Raw genomic sequence first — 19,850 nt, forward strand, 5'->3', positions numbered from 1 at the left:
TACGTCTATTCCTCAACACGATGATTTTCTTTATAAATGGCATAAGGAAATCAATTAACTAAAATGCGCACATTAATTTCATTAATTTAATTAAAATATACATTAATAAAAATTTTATTTTTTGTACAAATATCTTACAAACATACGGCGCTTATAATCATACAAATGTAAAAAAAATATAAACAATGATTTCAGTCTTTGATACTAGACATATTAATATTATTAATATTATGATACGATAGATTCCTTCAAGGCAATGTAAAATGGCAGTGCGAGGTCAGAATCTTTAAGATTCTTAATATATTTTATACAGGATTCGATAACGGTGCTATACATTATAATGATACTATTCAAATGATTATGGCACAATTTCCTAATTGAGCTACATTTACAGGAACAATGAAGTGGACGATGTGTACATCGGATAAAATTTTACGTAATGTAATCGTTATTACACGTGTTTCATATTATACATCAGACCTCAAAATATTTAACGAATATTCAAATATATTTATGATGTAATAAGTTGAAATTTGTCTATTTACATATTACAGTATTAGAGAAAGATTTTCTTTAATATTACAATATAACTACAAAATGGTTTTTCATTTGTGCAATTGTGTGTAAATGTTATTATATATATTTTGATATCCTTATTATCTTGTATGTACAAATTGCAATAACATATTTGATTTATATCTAGGTATTTTGTAAGTTTTTTAGGCATTCAATACTTAAAATACTTTTGATATTATTAGCTTATTAATGTAGATATCAAGTAACTCTTGCATGCTGCCTGTTTTGTATTAAATTGCTTCAAAACCTGATATGATTATTATTTCAAATGATGTATTTAATTCTATATAATACCTATGTACATGTATCAGAAGTTAAGACTTTCTACAAGAGATCAGTAATTTCTGATTATAAAATGAATAATAAAATATAAGTTGCAGCCTTTGGTTGAATTCTACCGTACTTAAAAAACATATAGATATACTTAAGAGTAATGATATGTAATGCTTCTCATGTATATGTAATACATGTGCATATACATAAAAAGCTACTCTTATATTATTAATAAGAATATTAATAACAATATTATTACTAATAATAATAATAATAATAATAGTAATAATTTTATGATTAATAAAATACTTCCAAAAGTACGTCATATTTTATAACAAAAAGAAAAAAATGTTGTGTTATCTATTCGAATAAAACCATTGTTAAATTTTAATAGTATTATAGTCAGGCTTAGAAAAAACATATATCTTACAAAATAATATGATTATACTTAACATATTTTATCCAAAATATTTGTACAAGCATTTGCACATTTTCATAGTACATATATATATATATATATATATATATATAATATATATACTACTGCATTTAAAATTCCTAAATTATGTATAGTATATATATATATATATACTATATATATATAATACGTAGATAACCATAGTAAGTAGGCACAATGGGTTTATATGCTAATCATTGAAAAACGTATTTAGACTTTTTAAATAAATCAAATATGTACACATATAGTATATGTGTTGCATCACATATATGTACCACACCTTTTAGAGAAATGTAACATTTGGTATAAAATATAATTTAATCATATTATTTATAAAAGAATACCTAAAATTGGTATTTATAGAATCTATACAGAATAGTATTCATCAATATTATGTAAACCAAAGACGTGCAAATTTTTTCTCGAAAGGGAAACTATTCTTCTACTACTGTCATTTATTTAACTTTTTCCACTGGAAAATAATTTAGCTGATGCAGCATAATTTGAATCTTTTATTAAATATTGAAAATAAATAATAAAAAATTTAATAATGTTTCAGAGAGATTTTAGCAATAAACAATAAGCGACACCCGTAGCACATATTTCCAGCGTAAGAGTTTAATTATTGTCACTAAAGTATGTTTGCCTCTCTTTTTAATATTTTTAAATATAATAATTACTAATAAATTTTATTTATATATGAACATTTCTGTGCAGATATTCTTCAAAAACATTGTTGACATTATATTGTAACATCATTATGTAGCACGAAATATACAAAAAGTTTTTAATTTAAAAATAAATATCATAATCTAATTAAAATTGATTATGTATACAAGGTATATTTTATAACTGGACCAGACTCGGTGCAATCATTTAGTTTTACAATTGCACATATATATATATATATATATATATATTATATATATGTATACATATATATATAATAATATATACATATATTTATAACGTAACAACAATGAACTAATATTGGAGAGTGCTAATATAAGACAGAATATCCACTAAGCAGAAATAAAAAGTAATTAGCAATATGTTAACTTTGCACGCCTTTAGTGTAAACGACAAATATGTCTACAATTTCTACTTTAGAAAATATACTGTGTATGCAACTTGTTATTACTTTTATAATCTTTAATATTTAACTAAAAAACTGATCTTAAAATATATAAAAGAATTTGTATAAAAGTAACATAAAAAAAAAGAGAGAGCACAAGAATGAGGTATAGGTGAATGTATTATGCTAATAATCCAATAAAATGATTAGCTGCCAATTGTTCATATTACTCCAAAAAAAAAAAGATATATTCCTAAATGTATTTATAATTATATGAGGAATTAAAAATATTCATCTATATTTACCTCATATGTGCTCTGCATTATACTCGCAACATACCTTATGGAACCGGCGATGGTGGTGGTGGTAGTGGACTGAAATATGTAGATGACCGAGAACTAGGTGATGGTGGACAACTCATAGCTGCATCGCTATGATAAATAGATCTTGGTGTAGGAGGTGGAGGAAATGGTTCACTTTCGTAACGATACCGAGCTGGATAGTTACTATCTGACTCATCACAAACATCAGTACTGCAGGGAGTTGGAGGTGGCGGTTGATTTATACTTCTGTAATATCTATATGGTTTATGTCTAGAAGCATTACTGCTTGAACATCTTGTAGAATTTGCTGTTGTGGCTGGACTAGGTGGAGGATTAAGCGTTTCTTGAGGATATCCACCAGTGGAGCTGCCCCTGGTTGAACTAGATGCACCTACAACATAAAAAATTTATATGATACTGTAACGACCCAATATCATATGAAATATTCTTGACACGTATTAAATATAATATAAAATCATTAACGTACCCGTTATATGACTACGATCATAACTAGATCCAATGCTGCTTCCATTTAATGCAGACATTCTTACATTTTCTACATCAGATTTAAGATTTCTACCATTTTTGTGTGCTAATATTGGCTTAACAACTCTATTTGGTTTAGGTGAAAGTGGATCACCAGCAGAATCATGTAAAATATTTGGTACATCTTCATTACTACCGAATTTTTTACGATAATAACATAAGCCTAAAACTATGGCAATAATTGCAGCCATCATTATAACTATTGTAATAATATATGGACTTTTGGCTGATTCTGTTCCAGAACCGGGAAATTGGCTTTGATCGGTAGTAGGCGTACATGTTTGAGGCATTTCATCACTTCCATCTGCACAATCATCCCAACCATTGCAAAGTGCAGATTCAGGAATGCATACGCCACTTCCGATACATTGAAATTGTCCCGATCTACAGCAATGTGCTTCGTCGAAACCATCATGACAATGTTGTGTACCGTCACATACCCATGAAATATCTTCACATAAATAAAAATATTTATTTTTAATAATATATTACTCAAAAGATTAAAATATTTAACAACTCAAGTATTTCTTACCAATGCAGTGACCACTTTGACATCTAAATTGATTATGATCACATGCTGGACAACCCAATTCATCACTTCCATCAGTACAATCCCTTTGACCATCACATTTCCAAGCAGCTGGAATACAATCTTTATCGAGTTTAGAGCTTGAAATAGCACATGTATAATGATCGTCACCACACGTAGGTGCTGCTCTACATGTACGCCCATCTTCGGACAAAACTAAGTATTCAGGACAAGAACATATTGGTGAAACTGTACCAATACAAAAATGCGAACACCCGCCATAATCGAGGAAAGGACTGCAAATATGTGATTCCATCATTTGATCATCTGGTGTTATGACAGTTATTAAGTCGCTTATGGTACGAGACATAATAACCTTTCTTCCATTGCCTGATCTTTTATTTACTCTTTCTAATGATTGTGTTTCACGATTAAACCAATAAAGGTAATCATATAGAACAGACATATGTAAAGCCATACCAGCTGTTCCAGTTGATACTAATATTCTTTTATTATTACCATTAAAATCAGAAAATTCAATATGTTTACCATTGGTCCAATATACAAGATTTGCTACAGTGTCAACCGTTAAACTACTCGGTTGGTCAAGATCAGATGTTATTATCACTCTTTGTTTTCCATCCATTTTGCTTTGTAGCAATTGCATTTTATTTCCCATATCTATCCAAAATAAAAGTCTTTGATCTGGATGTATAGCTATATATCTTGGTTTTTCTCCTTCGCCCTTTACAACTACTCCCAAGGCAGATCCATTATCCAGTTTAGTAACATTAATTGCATCATTCGTAGAACAAGACCAAAAGAGTAATCTTCCAATAGGATCTAATGCTAGATCAAATGGATGTCCAAATCCACCAGATATAACTACAGTAGCATAAGTTCTGTTATCAAGACTTTTTCTTATAGATGAAGAGCGCCCGTCTATCCAATATGCTTGTTGTGTAATTGGATCAAATTCTATAGAACGAACATTTTTTAATCCCTGCACGCGCATTACTGTATCAGGACAATCCGTAGTATCCGGCAAAATGCGACCTATTATGTTACGTTGGCTGTATATCATATAATTTTTTGGTGCTGAAAAAAAATAATCAAATCATTAACAAAAACTATAATGTAATAAATATTTCTTTTCAAAAACTTACAACTTACCAATACAAGTTTTATTATCAACATCAAGATTATAGTGTGTAGGACAAGAACATTGGTATGAAGTTGATGGAGTATCATTTTTTCCTGGTAAAGCGAAACAAATATGACTGCAGTCCCCATTATTAACTGCACATGGATTCCGTCCTGACTGTCTTGAAGCATGGAAGACTATTAGATCTGTCACTGATTCTAATTTATTGTGTATTTTAGTTCTGTTAGCTCCTGTCTTTTTGTCTGCTCTTTCAATATCACCAGTATTCCAATCGGTCCAATAAATGTAATTCTGATATTGAGTAATACTAAATGGGTAACCGATGTTTTTTGTAATAATAGACTTTCTCCTTTTTGTTTGTAAATCATAACTGTCAATTGCTGTTGTGGATAAATCTGCCCAATAAAGTTTACGAGCTGCATGATCTATGGTAAGGCCATTAGTTCGACCAATAAATTCTAATATTACTTGACGATTAGACCCGTCTAATCCTGCACGTTCAATACTGCCAGAATTACCTCCCCAATCAGACCAATACATATGGCTAAAAGATTTAATAAACTTCACATTATTACTAATATAGAAATAATTAAATTATATATAATTAATTATATCTAAATGTTTCTTGAATAAATTGTATTATTTTTTAAGAAATGTAAATTTATTTATAAGAAAGATAATTACAATTACCCTCTTTCAGGATCAAGTGCTAAAGATGCAGGTTCAATTAAGTCTTGCCATATAAGTATTCGTCTACTACATCCTTGTAACCGTATCATCTCAATCCTGTGTGTACCAGTATCACTCCAATATAAATTATGGGTAATCCAATCAATAGCTAAACTTACAGGAGCTTCCAATCCAAGATCTACAACTTTTTCAACATCAGAACCATTCATAAAAGCACGTGTTATAGCTTTTACTTTCAAATCTGCCCAATAAATACGGTTATCTTTCAAATCAAAATCAAGAGAGCTAAAAATAGTAATCGAACAATAAATTAGATATTGATCTAATTATATATTCAATTTAATATAATAGTACTACAGTAATAAAAATAAATAATACTATAATATTACCTTGCATCTTTAACACCTGTAACAGGTATAATATTATCATTATTAGCATTTTCGATACTAACGCGACCAATATTTTCCTTTTTTGAAAATAATAAAAAAGCATCTGGTATCACACATGTACGTTTATCTTTTGTAAGTTCATATCCAATTTGACAAGCACATACATATTTATCAGGTCTATTTAAACATAAGTGACTACAACCACCATTGTTATAGGCACAAGGACTTGTACCTTTTATTTGGCCAAGATGTATAGCTTTCAATCCCATTACATTTGGAACTTGTTCAACGATAACTTCTCTTTCACCACCAGTAAGTTTATGAGCTCTATCGATACTACGTCGTTGCCAGTCGGTCCAATAAAGGTAATCACCCATTAAACTAAGACCAAATAGATGAGGTAAGTTATCAGTAATAACTTCACGCCTATCAGTGCCATTCATATTGCAAACTTCTATTTTGTCCGTTTTAGCATCACACCAATAAAATTTTTTTCTTTCATAATCTAATGCAATACCATTTGGCCAAATAATATCTTTTGTAATTAAAATTATTCTGTCAGTACCATCCAAATTACTGCGTTCTATCTTTGGTCGTTTTTCATTCCAGTCAGTCCAGAACATCCATCCAAGTTCAGGAGCTACAGCTATAGCTCTAGGCTCTACCAGATCTTCATTAATAAGAACTTTTCGGCTAGTACCATTTAAACGGGCAACTTGAATTCTATCAGTACCTGTATCAGTCCAATACAAGTTACGTGCTAACCAATCAATAGCAATTCCATCTGGATTAGCTACTTCTGCTGTGACAACATTTTCTTGACCTGATCCATCAAGATAAGCTCTTCTGATGGCAAAAACTTCTTCATCTGTCCAATATAACATTTCATCTATTGGATCAAAATCTACTGCAATTGCATGTTTAATATTACTCAATGGTAAAACAAAGTTAGTGTAGTCGGGAGAATCAAGAGATATTTTACAAATCTCATTTCTTTGAACTATAAGAAGCAACTGTTCCGGTCTATCGGCACAAGTAAAATTATTTATAAGTTTCACACCCGTTGGACAGGCACATGTATATCCAGGATCCTTTGTGCTTAGCAAACATAGATGAGAACAATTACCATTATTTAATCTGCATGGATGATCTGCGTATGGTTGTCTTCTTGCATCCCAAACTTCTATGTCACCTGGTATATATTCTCCACGGAATAAGTCACGAGGATGCCCTTGCATTTGTCGAACATCATGTGCATGTATACACCATGTTTTCCAATCTGTCCAATAAAGTCGATTATCAAAATACGTAACTGCAAATGGATACTCTAATCCTTGGCTGATAATCTTTCGCCTATTTTTGCCATAATAATCCATAACAGCAATAAATTTCAGTCTACCATCTGCCCAAAATATTAACTCATTATCATAATCAACTGTAAGTCCATTTGGCCAGAATATATCATCGGAAACAATGACTTCACGAGTAGTTGGATCTCCATTCATTGATGCTCTTTCTATCTTTGGTACATCTCCCCAATCAGTCCAAAAAAGTAAACTTTTCATAGGTGCAAGAGCAACTGCCCGAGGCTGATAAATATCAGTCCAAAAAAGAACTTTTCTATATAGTCCATCGATACTAGTCACTTCAAGTCTATTTTTTTCTCCATCTGTCCAATATAGTTTACCAGTAAACCAATCACATGCCAAACCATCAGGAGATATTAAACTAGAATTTACTACAATCATTTTTTCACCCGTGTATGTACCATTTGAATGAATACATTGTATCATTTCCAAACCGCTATCGGACCAACACACTAAACCACGTTCATAATAAAAATCCAGAGCAGCACCTTCAGATAAATCTTTGACAATAACTTTATTTGATCGTGAGGCATTAGCTATTCTTATATCTTTATTAGTAGCAAAAAGTAATACGGGTGTGCCTGTAAAAAAACATTATTATAGATATATATCAGATTATAAAAATATATATAAATATATGTACACATATATTTATTTTGTATTATTCATGTATGTGTTGGTATGTGACAATTGGCTGTGTTTGTTCGAATATACATTAATTTAAACATCATTTATACGTTTTTATACTCACCATAGCAAAAGCCAATGCTACAGCATAAAAACCAAGCAACTAGAATGTTTTGAAAATTTCCTAAATCCATTCTAGCATTGTTACGATAAAGTGAACATTAATAAATGATGCCATCCATGTTTAAACACACTGTATACAATTCGAACCATTGTCTCGGACTCAGCCAAGCTTCTTTTCATCAGAAATGATCTTGATTTCCAGTTAAGCGATGATCATCCATTTTCTTTGAAAAATAAGCTTTACGTATTTCCCGTAACTGTGAAACTTTTATGAAGGAGCATTTTCATTGGTCACTTATTTGTGACAAATGCGCGCCACTATTTTATCAAAACTTATACTTTCCACCACATAAGGTTTTAGTTACTATTTTTGATAATGAACCAAGACACGTGGTTTGGTAAAAAAGAGACTTTATTCCTTAATATAAGATTGCGATGTAGATTAAATTAATTATAAAACACGTTCTTCCTCTTTGGTGTTAGGATTAAGAAGGAGTGGAGAGAAATCCTTTTATATTGTCTTTTCCTATTTGTGTAACTACCAACCAATAAGATATTAGTGATCAACTGACCGCCGTATTGATGGTGCGCTCTTATACTAAAGTCCGCCTTAAGCATGGTCTTAAGCTATCGTTTACATTCATAGACGCAATCTTAAGATATGCTTAAAAGTTTGATCTTAGCCAAGATGTGCAATTGGATAGATATTCATAGTCATCGCTTAAGACGATCTTAAGAATTACAAACTGTTGATGTATTTATTTATAGTCAAATAAGATCATCTTAATAACCTTACTTTTTACTCAAAACGAGAGTTTTTTTTATGAACCTGCTCGGTGCTGACACCCCATGGTTGACTATCCGTAACCAGTACTGTCAGATCGTGGGTAAATCTTACCCTCTCCCTGTGCCACTGGGATTGGGTAATAGTAACTTCGGCTTACTTGGTCAACTTCGGTTCCACTCGGCTTCTTTCGATATCCCAAACACACGGACATGGAAAACTTTCATTGTGTGCAATCCCAGTGGCACAGGGAGAGGGTAAGATTTACCCACGATCTGACAGCACTGTCCGTAACTCCGATGTCTTGCACCAGGACGGTGCCGACATCTCGCGGCTGCCAGCACCAAGTTCGGCAGACGTACCAAAAAACTACTAGAGGTTGCGCGTGTATTGCAGCGACACTTTCTGCCTCGGCTTTGTAACCAAACCGTGATGTGGAGGCGGCCGATTGGTCAGAACTCGCGGCGTAATTGCGCCTAGGAATCTGATTGGTCGGGCCTAGTAACGAACATCCCGGATCATCTCCTCGCTTCTCGGAGATCATCGATCCAACGGATTTTTGGACAGGAGTTCAATTTTACTCGCCAAGCTTATCAGTCGACTGCGCTTGCTCTCTCTTCCGTATTAATTTATCATTCTGTATCTCGTTGTGCGTGTGTGTATAAAATTTGTATTTTGTTGAATAAAATCTGTTCTGAGAGATCGCAAATAAAAAAGGTGAAATCCCTTGTTGTGTCCGGCTTTCTCATTGGTCGTTACGGTGGTCAGTAACTAGCCATTCGGCCCGCGGACATTGGATTTCCCACACTGGTGACCCCGACGTGATCTCCGGAACCAGTTCGACCACGTGTTTTTTCTCACTTCTCTTCGCTCGCTCGGTTTCGCCACTGGTCGGCCATCTTCTCTTGCCTGACTTGGCCCTGTTTAACGGCCATTTTTCAAGTCGTGGTCTTGTCTTCGACGGCCATCTTGATTCGTGGCATCGACTAACGGCCATTTTCAAGTCGTGGTCCTGTCTTCGGCAGCCATTTTGTTTTTTGTTCCTTTCGCACCACTCTCGTACGTACGCTCCTTGACTTTTTCCTACTTCGTGTGTGCTTTTCTTTCCGAGAAGATGCCGACCAGGCCATCCGAAGCTTCGCAGCACGCTACCGGCGGCCAGCCAGATGCGGTTGCGGCGAGAAGTCCGCCCACGCAAGACTTTGCTAGTCAACGGGCCCCAGTACCGGCTCCTGCACCGATCACGGCGCCGACCGTCGCACCAGCCTTCACCACCGTGGTTCCTGCTCACACCAACGCCATCAGCTCCGCTCCAGACGACGCCGGACATCAGTCCAACTACCCTTGGCCATGCTTTTCGCGTTGAAACCCGGAGACGTGGTTCTTGCTAATGGAATCATTTTTCTTCTGCCATGGTATTCGTTCTGATTCCGATCGGTATCATGCGACTGTAGCGAGGTTGGACATCGATACTTGGGAAGAGATAGAAGACGTGCTCTACCACCCTCCCCCACCGGGAAGTATGAGCATCTTAAAGCGCAGATCCTCGCTCGCTTCGGCGATACTACGGTTCAGCGGCTTCAAAAGCTTTTCTCAGGGTTGACCATGGAGGACCGGACACCGTCGCAGCTTGTTCGACAGATGCGCTATCTCGCCGGCGACAGCGTCGGCGATGACGTCATCCGAATTCGATGGCTTGACCTCCTGCCTCCTCACCAGCGATCCCATTCGTACGATAATTTGAGGCCCTGTACGATCCAAAATTCGTGGTGTACGATCCAATTTGGAATTTCGAAGATTTGATGACCTTTTTTTTTTAGTCAACAAATTTTGGAAAGGTGCAGCACCACCACCCTTTACCCCCCTACCACCACCAACACCACCACCCTTTCTCTCCCCCCTACCACCACCACCACCCCTACCACGATCCGTGTACGATTTCTGAAAAAAAAGGTTCAAAAATCAAAATTTTATTTTTTGCGAAAATATTTATTTGCAAATAAATATTGTCATTATCAATAATCTCCATTATTTTTTACCACTGCATTCCAAAAATTGGGCAGTTGTTTGACTTCAATTGAACAAAAATATTTCGATATTTCATTAAAAAACTCTTTCAAGTAGGTTTTCCCTTTTCCGAAATTGCTAAAGTTTTTACTTCTTAATGAACCATTTAATTTACTGAACAGGTCTTTCGACAGCAAGAGATCTTGTGAATAGTAGGGTGGATGAGGTAAAAGTTTTAATCCAAGCTCCTTTAATTTTCTATTTATTATTTTATTTTGCCGGTAGGGCGCACTGCTTTTCACAAAGTACTCGTTTAAATATTTACGCGGAAAGTCTTGTTGCTATTGACAGCTCCGAAAAAAAAATATTTTAAGAAACGTGGAATTAATATTATCTAAACACTACACAAATGTAATAATCAATTATTAGTTAACATAAAATTTTTAATATTATTTTGAGGTTACACACTTTTGGTGCTTTGAATAAAGCCATTTTTTTGATCCACCCTAATATGCATGCGTTTTGGGGACCGAAAAGTAATCAAAATTTTATTTTTTGCGAAAATATTTATTTGCAAATAAATATTGTCATTATCAATAATCTCCATTATTTTTTACCACTGCATTCCACAAATTGGGCAGTTGTTTGACTTCAATTGAACAAAAATATTTCGATATTTCATTAAAAAACTCTTTCAAGTAGGTTTTCCCTTTTCCGAAATTGCTAAAGTTTTTACTTCTTAATGAACCATTTAATTTACTGAAAAGGTCTTTCGATAGCAAGAGATCTTGTGAATAGGGTAGATGAGGTAAAAGTTCGAATCCAAGCTCTATTAATTTTCTATTTATTATTTCTGGAACATTTCTTGTGAAATTGTTATCTTGAACTGAAATTTGTTTGCTTTAAATTTTGGTCTTGACGGTCTTGCGTAGTTTTTGTTGAACTTTTGCAGTAATTAAGAATACACTATCACACCATGATTATTCATCACAAACAATAAGTCTGTAAACAAACGATAATTTATAAGTTTGGTTTGTACATTTATACTTGTAATTATTAAATGAGTAAATTAAACTTACAATTATAGAAAACTACTAAGTGCTCTCGATAATTTTACTGTTTCTATTTTCTCTTAATATATGCACTTTGTTATCAACAAAACAATTAAATATAAATATCACAATAAAAACTATAAGTATTTCAAACTTAAACTGACTACAGCAGTTATTTACCATTCTGAAGATAAACACGGCTGCGCGTTGCATCGGAAGCGGTCCCCCAAAATTTTCAGCCAATAGCAACTCCAGCATTATTAAAGCACTGATGAGTACTCCCATCTCGTGCGTGTGTGAGCACGCCTCGCACATAACGATGTCACACGCACACACGAAATGTTACGTATCGGTGTGTCGGGAAATCGAAAGAAGCCGAGGGAAGCCGAGTTTTACACATTGTTCAAATGTGTATTGTGTTCATGTATTTCTCCGCGACGCGTGGTGGGGGTATTATTTCTCCTCTGTCGTGCAGCTATCTCGGCTTCCCTCGGCTTCTTTCGGTTTTCCGACAAACCGACAAGTAAATTTTGTTGTGCGCGAGGCGTGCTGGGCTCAAGAAAAGGGGTAGAAATGTTCCGCGATCTGGCTTCAGTGGTGCCGACTCGTGCTCAGTCTTTAAATGTTCTTAGATCGTCGGCTGTTAATGTGTTAAGTAAAAATCATTTATGCATACCTGAAATTATCAACAAATGTATGTAATTATTGCTTATTAAATTATTTATTTAAAATTTGACGAACAAGCAAACTAATGAATTGAAAAAATTTTTAAATAATGATATATATTTTATATTGTTTATTAATTAATAAATTAATAACAATGAAAAATGACATTTCTTATTCAATGTAAAGTATATAACGCATTTATAGATCTAAATTTATGAAGAAATAGTTAAAAAAAAATTGTTTTTCTATTATAAAATAATGTGTTATCGATAAAAATAAATTGAACTTTATTAATCAATCAACTTTGCAATACTTGTTGCCATTTTATTAATTTACAGAAATTTAAGAAAAATATAAAATGAATAACAATTCCAATAGTAAATAATTAAATACTCTGTGAAAATAATTCTTTATAAAACATTTATGAACGTAGAATTTGTTTATAACACAATAGTAAATACATTCGCATATTAATTCTAAATACTTGACAATAGTTTATATGTTGGAAACTAACGTAGTTATGAACTATACATGTTAAAAAAAAAAAAATAAACTACATATATGTATTGTGTTTTCTTTTACAAATACGCAATCGCTAAGGCAATGATCAACGGTTTTCCGTCACGTTAATAAGATTACACTGATCGTCATATCGACCTAATGGCAAAAATAAGTATTATTGTATTTAAATTTTTTTTGGCAAGCGAAATAAATATTATTCTTGATAATAATTTCCATTATTTTCTAACACTTTACGCCAGAGACAAGGCAGTTCTTCGATTTTTTTTTATAAAAGGAGGATATCGATAGTTCAATGAAATACTTTTCCAAGTAGAATCTCATTTCACCGACATTGTTTAATTTTCTACATTTTAATGAAAGTTCAAACATTTCGAGGAAGTTACTCGATGGCGAGAGATCTAACGAATAGGGTGGATGAGGTAAAAGTTCCAATCCAAGCTCTATTATTTTTTCCTGTATTATTTTTGAAGCATTTCGTGTCGTGTTATCTTGTTGAAGGATCCTGTTTTTTCCATTGACGAACAAAGATTTTCTTTCTATTAGCTTTTGTTTCATTCGTTCGAGTTGATTGCAATACATTGTAGCTGTAACAGTCTGATCAAGCAATTCATAATGTATGATTCCAAAATAATCCCACCACACACAAACAAGTATCTTCTGTTTTGTTATTGATGATGATGGTTCAGGTGTCGAAACAGTTGCTTCTCCGGAAGAAAGCAATTGTTCTTCTTGTACAATACTATTGTATTCCACCCACATCTCTTCTGCAATTACCAATCGTGGCAAAAACGTTATTGGCAACGGTACTGTCTCGGATTCATACCGAGACAAAAGAAACGCGCAGATGTTACGCCGTTGATGAAATAGCGTCTCAATCAATGCTCCAGGAACCCACATTCCTTTCCTCCTCACTCTTCCCATGCGATGAAGATCACGATAATTGTTTTCCCTGAACAGCCCATCTTCAATGATAATTCCTGAACTGTTTGACGAGGATTTAAATCCAATAACTCCTCCAATAAATGATCATTAGTCATTCTTTTTGGGACACATTCAAAATTCCTATTTCCATTTGAGAACCTGAGAAACCACATATGACACTCTCCTTGTGTCGAAACCTCCCCATAAATATCGTTTATTATTTTCACTGTTTCGGCTACAGTTTTTCCTTGATCGAACAAAGATAGCATACATCTATGGAAGTGTTCTTTTAATTTTTGTGACCCTGACATATTTCCTCCTTGGTAGAAGAAAAATTTTTTAACCGAAAGATCAAATTTACAAGCAAGATTGAACGTAATAACAAAATTTCCGTGTTTGCAGGACCGTGTTTCGACACAAACCAAAATGAAATTTAAATTTTTTTTTTGATAAAGTTTATCAACTAAATCAATCTAGTTTAGTATTAAACTAACGTTATTTCAAATATTATCATTGTTAGATCTATGAAGTATTGTAAATAAAACTAGTACGGATCATATTTGAAAAATAAACAGTAATTTATAAAACCCGTTTTAATTGTTTGTTTACAGTTTTATTAAGTTCTTAACGCAACTTTTTTTTTTTTTGAAAAAAAAAACCGGCCAGAAAAAATCAACTTTTTTTTTTATGTAAAAGAATACAATTAAAAACATTGCCTTCGCAAAAAAATTAAAAAAAAGTACAAAATTAATCAAAATTTTTATAGCAGCATAGAATACAACGCCGCTCGGAATTAACCCTAGTTAATCTATTTTGGATATTACAAAAACATAAAAACTATGATCAACATTTTTGTTGTCACAATTTTATCTTTCCCATATGATTAATATACAAATTTTAAAGTTAATTCTTGTTTTCTTTGTGTCTTGTGTCTTTGTCTTGTAAAGAAATAGAATCTATACTAATAGCAAACCAGTTCATCTTATTTTATTGAAAAATATTCATAGTTATACTAATTCTGTCCAATGAAAATTTTACCTTATCTTATATTTTACAATTTGTATAAGATATCTTTTTTTTAAGTAAAATTACATAGTGTTTAAAAACAATTGGAAAAGCTTAGGACAGGTTATATTTTATAAGTCTTAATTTTACAAAAAAGATGCTGTGTGGAATAAAAATGTCGAAATATAGTGAAATATTAACTCAGGTAGAAACAGCAAACTTGAATTTAAACATTTTATTAAACAAAATGTCAAAGATGAGAGGCAATTCTTTATAAAAATCTGTAACATTAAAACGGAGATATATTTATTTATATATGAATATATATTGAATTATTTAAAAAATATTATATATTTCAGTTAGGTGTACCCAAATACAGTTGTACATATTATCACTGTATAAACCGCAGTGTTTACAAATACTTGAAATGTTAAAAACAATAGAATATAATCAAAATGCTTTTATTGAAGTTCCTTTTGTAGAAAAATTACATTTGTTATTCAATAATACATCATAAATTATAGAAAGTGATTGTTTCATTCAAATATTTGAAATATAAATATAGATATTGTTTATATCATTTAGTTTTTTCATATTTGTACTGTTCTTTATGTTTAGATTAAATATAACTACAAATACATTATATTTAGATTACAGGATTTATAGGTAAAATATAATTATCACATCAATACAAATGAATGATTAAATATCACAAAAAACACAAATAAGTCATATTATAATTCATACATTTAATTTATTTTAACAAATTTTGCATTATAGACGTTGATGTATTTTTATGTTCTGTATTAATGAAAGGCTGATAATACATTTAAATAACGAGAGAATTTGTATCCTATTACAGATTGAATATTGTTTATTGTTTCAGGCTGAACTGTGAATACGGAATGTAACAAGATGCTGATATTTCCTATATTTATCGAGGTAAGTGCCAAATCATTTTCGCCGTCTTATTGTTACGATATAATCGTTATCCTACCCTTTTCTCCTCCATTCTTCTATTTTGTCAACAACGGTGACCAAAGAACGATTTTGTTAGCTGATGGTTTCCTCATGAATGGATGACTGAAAATAATTTGCGACTTATAATAGGGGTTTTTCTTTCCAAATTTACGCTGCCATCGGTGAGATTCATGCTGGAGAACAAAAGTCATTTTTATTATAATGTTAATATTATGTACTGTTTTTGAAGGTGTTTACACATGAAAATACAAATGATAGATATAAATACGCAGTTATATATGCATCTGCATGTGTTATGCAGGGGGCCGAAATTAAAACTTAAGTTTTTCATATATATATCTGCATTTACACAATATTCTCCATTATTTTTTAACACTGCATTCCAGACATCAGGCAGTTGTTTGATTTCAATTGAACAAAAATATTTCGATATTTCATTAAAAAACTCTTTCAAGTAGGTTTTCACTTCTCCGACATTGCTAAAGTTTTTACTTCTTAATGAACCATTTAATTTATTGAAAAGATCTTTCGACAGCAAGAGATCTTGTGAATAGGGTGGATGAGGTAAACGTTCGAATCCAAGCTCCATTAATTTTCTATTTATTATTTCTGGAACATTTCTTGTGAAATTGTTATCTTGTTGAAGTCTCTGGGATCACTGCTCCTCACGTCTCCCAACTACTGCGGCTTCTACGAACGGCTGATCTGGACGAGCTCGCTGCCACAGCTGACAGCTTAATCGAGTTCTTGCCTCGTGACGTCTCCGCCGTCCGGCAGATTCCTCCTGCCCCGCTGCCGGCCGCTGGTTCTCCGCCAGCTTTTGCCTCGCACAGGCCCGGATCCATGCCTGACTTCGTCGCAGCGGAATTAGCGGCGTTTCGCTCGACGCTCGCCAGCTTGGTCGCGGCGATAGATCGCAACACCGATCAGCTGTTTCAGATGTCTGCCGCTTTCAGCAATCTGCCCGAGCTACAACCACCGTGGCCTAGTCTACCGGCTACTGCTTCAGCCCCGCCGCGCGCTGCGCCGGCGTCCTACCACGGGGGCCGCTCTCACAGGATGCTCCAGGAAGACGCTGAACTCCTCCGGGAACCTTGGGAATCCGAGACTAACCAGGCTTTAAACTGATTGCACCGCTGTCTCAGTGCGCCCGCGTCGCCTCTTCGGTGAACGTTCAGCGCCGGCCGAGTCTACTTCCGACCGCCTTGTTCAACTGAGTCATCCGGCTGTTTTCCAGCCTTGGTCCAGCTTCTCCTTCTCGGACAGACTCTGGGCAACGGGTGACTTTCGTCGTCCCAACACCTTCTCCACTCTGGTTCTTCAGGAGGCTTGCTTCCGTATCCTGTCAAGTGTCGAGAACTTCGAGAAGGCGCCCGATCCAGCCTCTCAGCAGTCGCGGAGATTGCCATCCTATCGCCTTCGGTACACTTCGTCTCGCCACCGACGCGTCCAGTTTGGCCGTCGTCGCTGCGTGGCTGCAGCTGGTCGACGAAGTAAACGGCGATCTGTTGGTTTCTTCTCCTAGACGCTGCCATCATCACAGGCTCGCTACGACACTTACGATCGGAAGCTCTTAGCCGTCTTCCGGGCTGTGCATCACTCCAGGCGAATCCGCAAGGGACATCCGTTCACAGTGGTGACGGATCATCGGTCGCTGATTCACGCAGCTCGCCAACCCGCGGATAAGGCCTCACCTCGACAGTAACGGCGACTCGCTTTTCTACTGCAATTTGACTTGTTCGTTTCAGTATGTATTCGGTGCAGTTAGCCTCGTCGCCGACGCCCTCGCATGGACTATGGAGGACGCTCCCGTCCCAGACCGGCCAGCGGCGACTTCAGCCTGCATCTCTGTCAGCCTACTTTCTGCTCTCGGTCGAGGACCGTCGCGGATGCACAAGCTCACGACAACGAGCTCTCCATCGCTCGCAGTATCCACCTCCCTCAAGCTCCAGCACCTCAACGGTGAGGGAATCCAGGTGACCTGCGACATACACGACATCTTCGCACCGCCGTACTTAAGGCCACCCACGGACGCCTAGACACCGGCGTACTTGGGTTTCTTTGACGACTTCACGGCTGTCGCATCTCCTAGATCGCAGCACCGGAGCGGTCGCTGCATACCTCGTCTCCAGTTCTTACGGCATCGCAGTAGCGGTCTTTGCAGCATCACAGTCTTCGCCTTCTCGGCCTCCGGCTGCATCCGGACACCTGCCCGTAGTGCCAGCAGCGCCTGCTGCGACAGGACTCGTAGTCGTCTCATCGCTACCCTCTACAGCCGTCGCCACGCAGTCACTCTACGTCACCTCCGACTTCGAACCGCCTAACCAGGGACTTCGACTTAGCTTCTCCGCAAGTCTAATTCCGTCCGCCTCCGGCGTCCGGTCCAGAGGGGGAGTGATTACGGCGTCCCGCACCTGCTCGGTGCTGACACACCATGGTTGACTATCCGTAGCTCCGATGTCTTGCACCAGGACGGTGCCGACATCTCGCGGCTGCCAGCGCCAAGTTCGGCAGACGTACCAAAAAACTACTAGAGGTTGCGCGTGTATTGCAGCGACACTTTCTGCCTCGGCTTTGTAACCAAACCGTGATGTGGAGGCGGCCGATTGGTCAGAACTCGCGGCGTAATTGCGCCTAGGAATCTGATTGGTCGGGCCTAGTAACGAACATCCCGGATCATCTCCTCGCTTCTCGGAGATCATCGATCCAACGGATTTTTGGACAGGAGTTCAATTTTACTCGCCAAGCTTATCAGTCGACTGCGCTTGCTCTCTCTTCCGTATTAATTTATCATTCTGTATCTCGTTGTGCGTGTGTGTATAAAATTTGTATTTTGTTGAATAAAATCTGTTCTGAGAGATCGCAAATAAAAAAGGTGAAATCCCTTGTTGTGTCCGGCTTTCTCATTGGTCGTTACGGTGGTCAGTAACTAGCCATTCGGCCCGCGGACATTGGATTTCCCACACTGGTGACCCCGACGTGATCTCCGGAACCAGTTCGACCACGTGTTTTTTCTCACTTCTCTTCGCTCGCTCGGTTTCGCCACTGGTCGGCCATCTTCTCTTGCCTGACTTGGCCCTGTTTAACGGCCATTTTTCAAGTCGTGGTCTTGTCTTCGACGGCCATCTTGATTCGTGGCATCGACTAACGGCCATTTTCAAGTCGTGGTCCTGTCTTCGGCAGCCATTTTGTTTTTTGTTCCTTTCGCACCACTCTCGTACGTACGCTCCTTGACTTTTTCCTACTTCGTGTGTGCTTTTCTTTCCGAGAAGATGCCGACCAGGCCATCCGAAGCTTCGCAGCACGCTACCGGCGGCCAGCCAGATGCGGTTGCGGCGAGAAGTCCGCCCACGCAAGACTTTGCTAGTCAACGGGCCCCAGTACCGGCTCCTGCACCGATCACGGCGCCGACCGTCGCACCAGCCTTCACCACCGTGGTTCCTGCTCACACCAACGCCATCAGCTCCGCTCCAGACGACGCCGGACATCAGTCCAACTACCCTTGGCCATGCTTTTCGCGTTGAAACCCGGAGACGTGGTTCTTGCTAATGGAATCATTTTTCTTCTGCCATGGTATTCGTTCTGATTCCGATCGGTATCATGCGACTGTAGCGAGGTTGGACATCGATACTTGGGAAGAGATAGAAGACGTGCTCTACCACCCTCCCCCCACCGGGAAGTATGAGCATCTTAAAGCGCAGATCCTCGCTCGCTTCGGCGATACTACGGTTCAGCGGCTTCAAAAGCTTTTCTCAGGGTTGACCATGGAGGA

General features: G+C 36.3%; 1 protein-coding gene across 1 annotated transcript; it reads right to left on the reverse strand.

The window, feature by feature from the left end:
* Positions 1-72: 72 nt before the first annotated feature.
* arr (low-density lipoprotein receptor-related protein 6) lies at positions 73-8,466 on the reverse strand. The gene is made up of 7 exons (XM_015320730.2): positions 8,142-8,466; positions 6,024-7,971; positions 5,635-5,919; positions 4,953-5,488; positions 3,783-4,877; positions 3,192-3,701; positions 73-3,095 (listed from the first exon to the last, which is right to left on the reverse strand). Exons 1-7 carry the CDS (start codon positions 8,209-8,211, stop codon positions 2,722-2,724), a joined length of 4,818 nt encoding a protein of 1,605 aa, XP_015176216.1. The 5' UTR covers positions 8,212-8,466; the 3' UTR covers positions 73-2,721.
* Positions 8,467-19,850: the final 11,384 nt, after the last annotated feature.

Source organism: Polistes dominula, unplaced genomic scaffold (genome assembly GCF_049000335.1).
Source record: "Polistes dominula isolate Pdom_NZ unplaced genomic scaffold, Pdom_raw_medaka contig_16, whole genome shotgun sequence".
NCBI classification, from domain to species: Eukaryota; Metazoa; Arthropoda; class Insecta; order Hymenoptera; family Vespidae; genus Polistes; species Polistes dominula.

What these genes read in the sequence shown, in the direction of transcription:
- arr (XM_015320730.2), bottom strand. Translation starts at nt 8,211, where the DNA reads ATGGATTTAGGAAATTTTCAAAACATTCTAGTTGCTTGGTTTTTATGC. An exon ending in ACAGGTGTTAAAGATGCAAG is followed by an intron (nt 5,920 to 6,023) that starts GTAATATTATAG and finishes TACTATTTTTAG; the next exon opens with CTCTCTTGATTTTGATTTGA. An exon ending in GCACTTGATCCTGAAAGAGG is followed by an intron (nt 5,489 to 5,634) that starts GTAATTGTAATT and finishes TAAATCTTTTAG; the next exon opens with CCATATGTATTGGTCTGATT.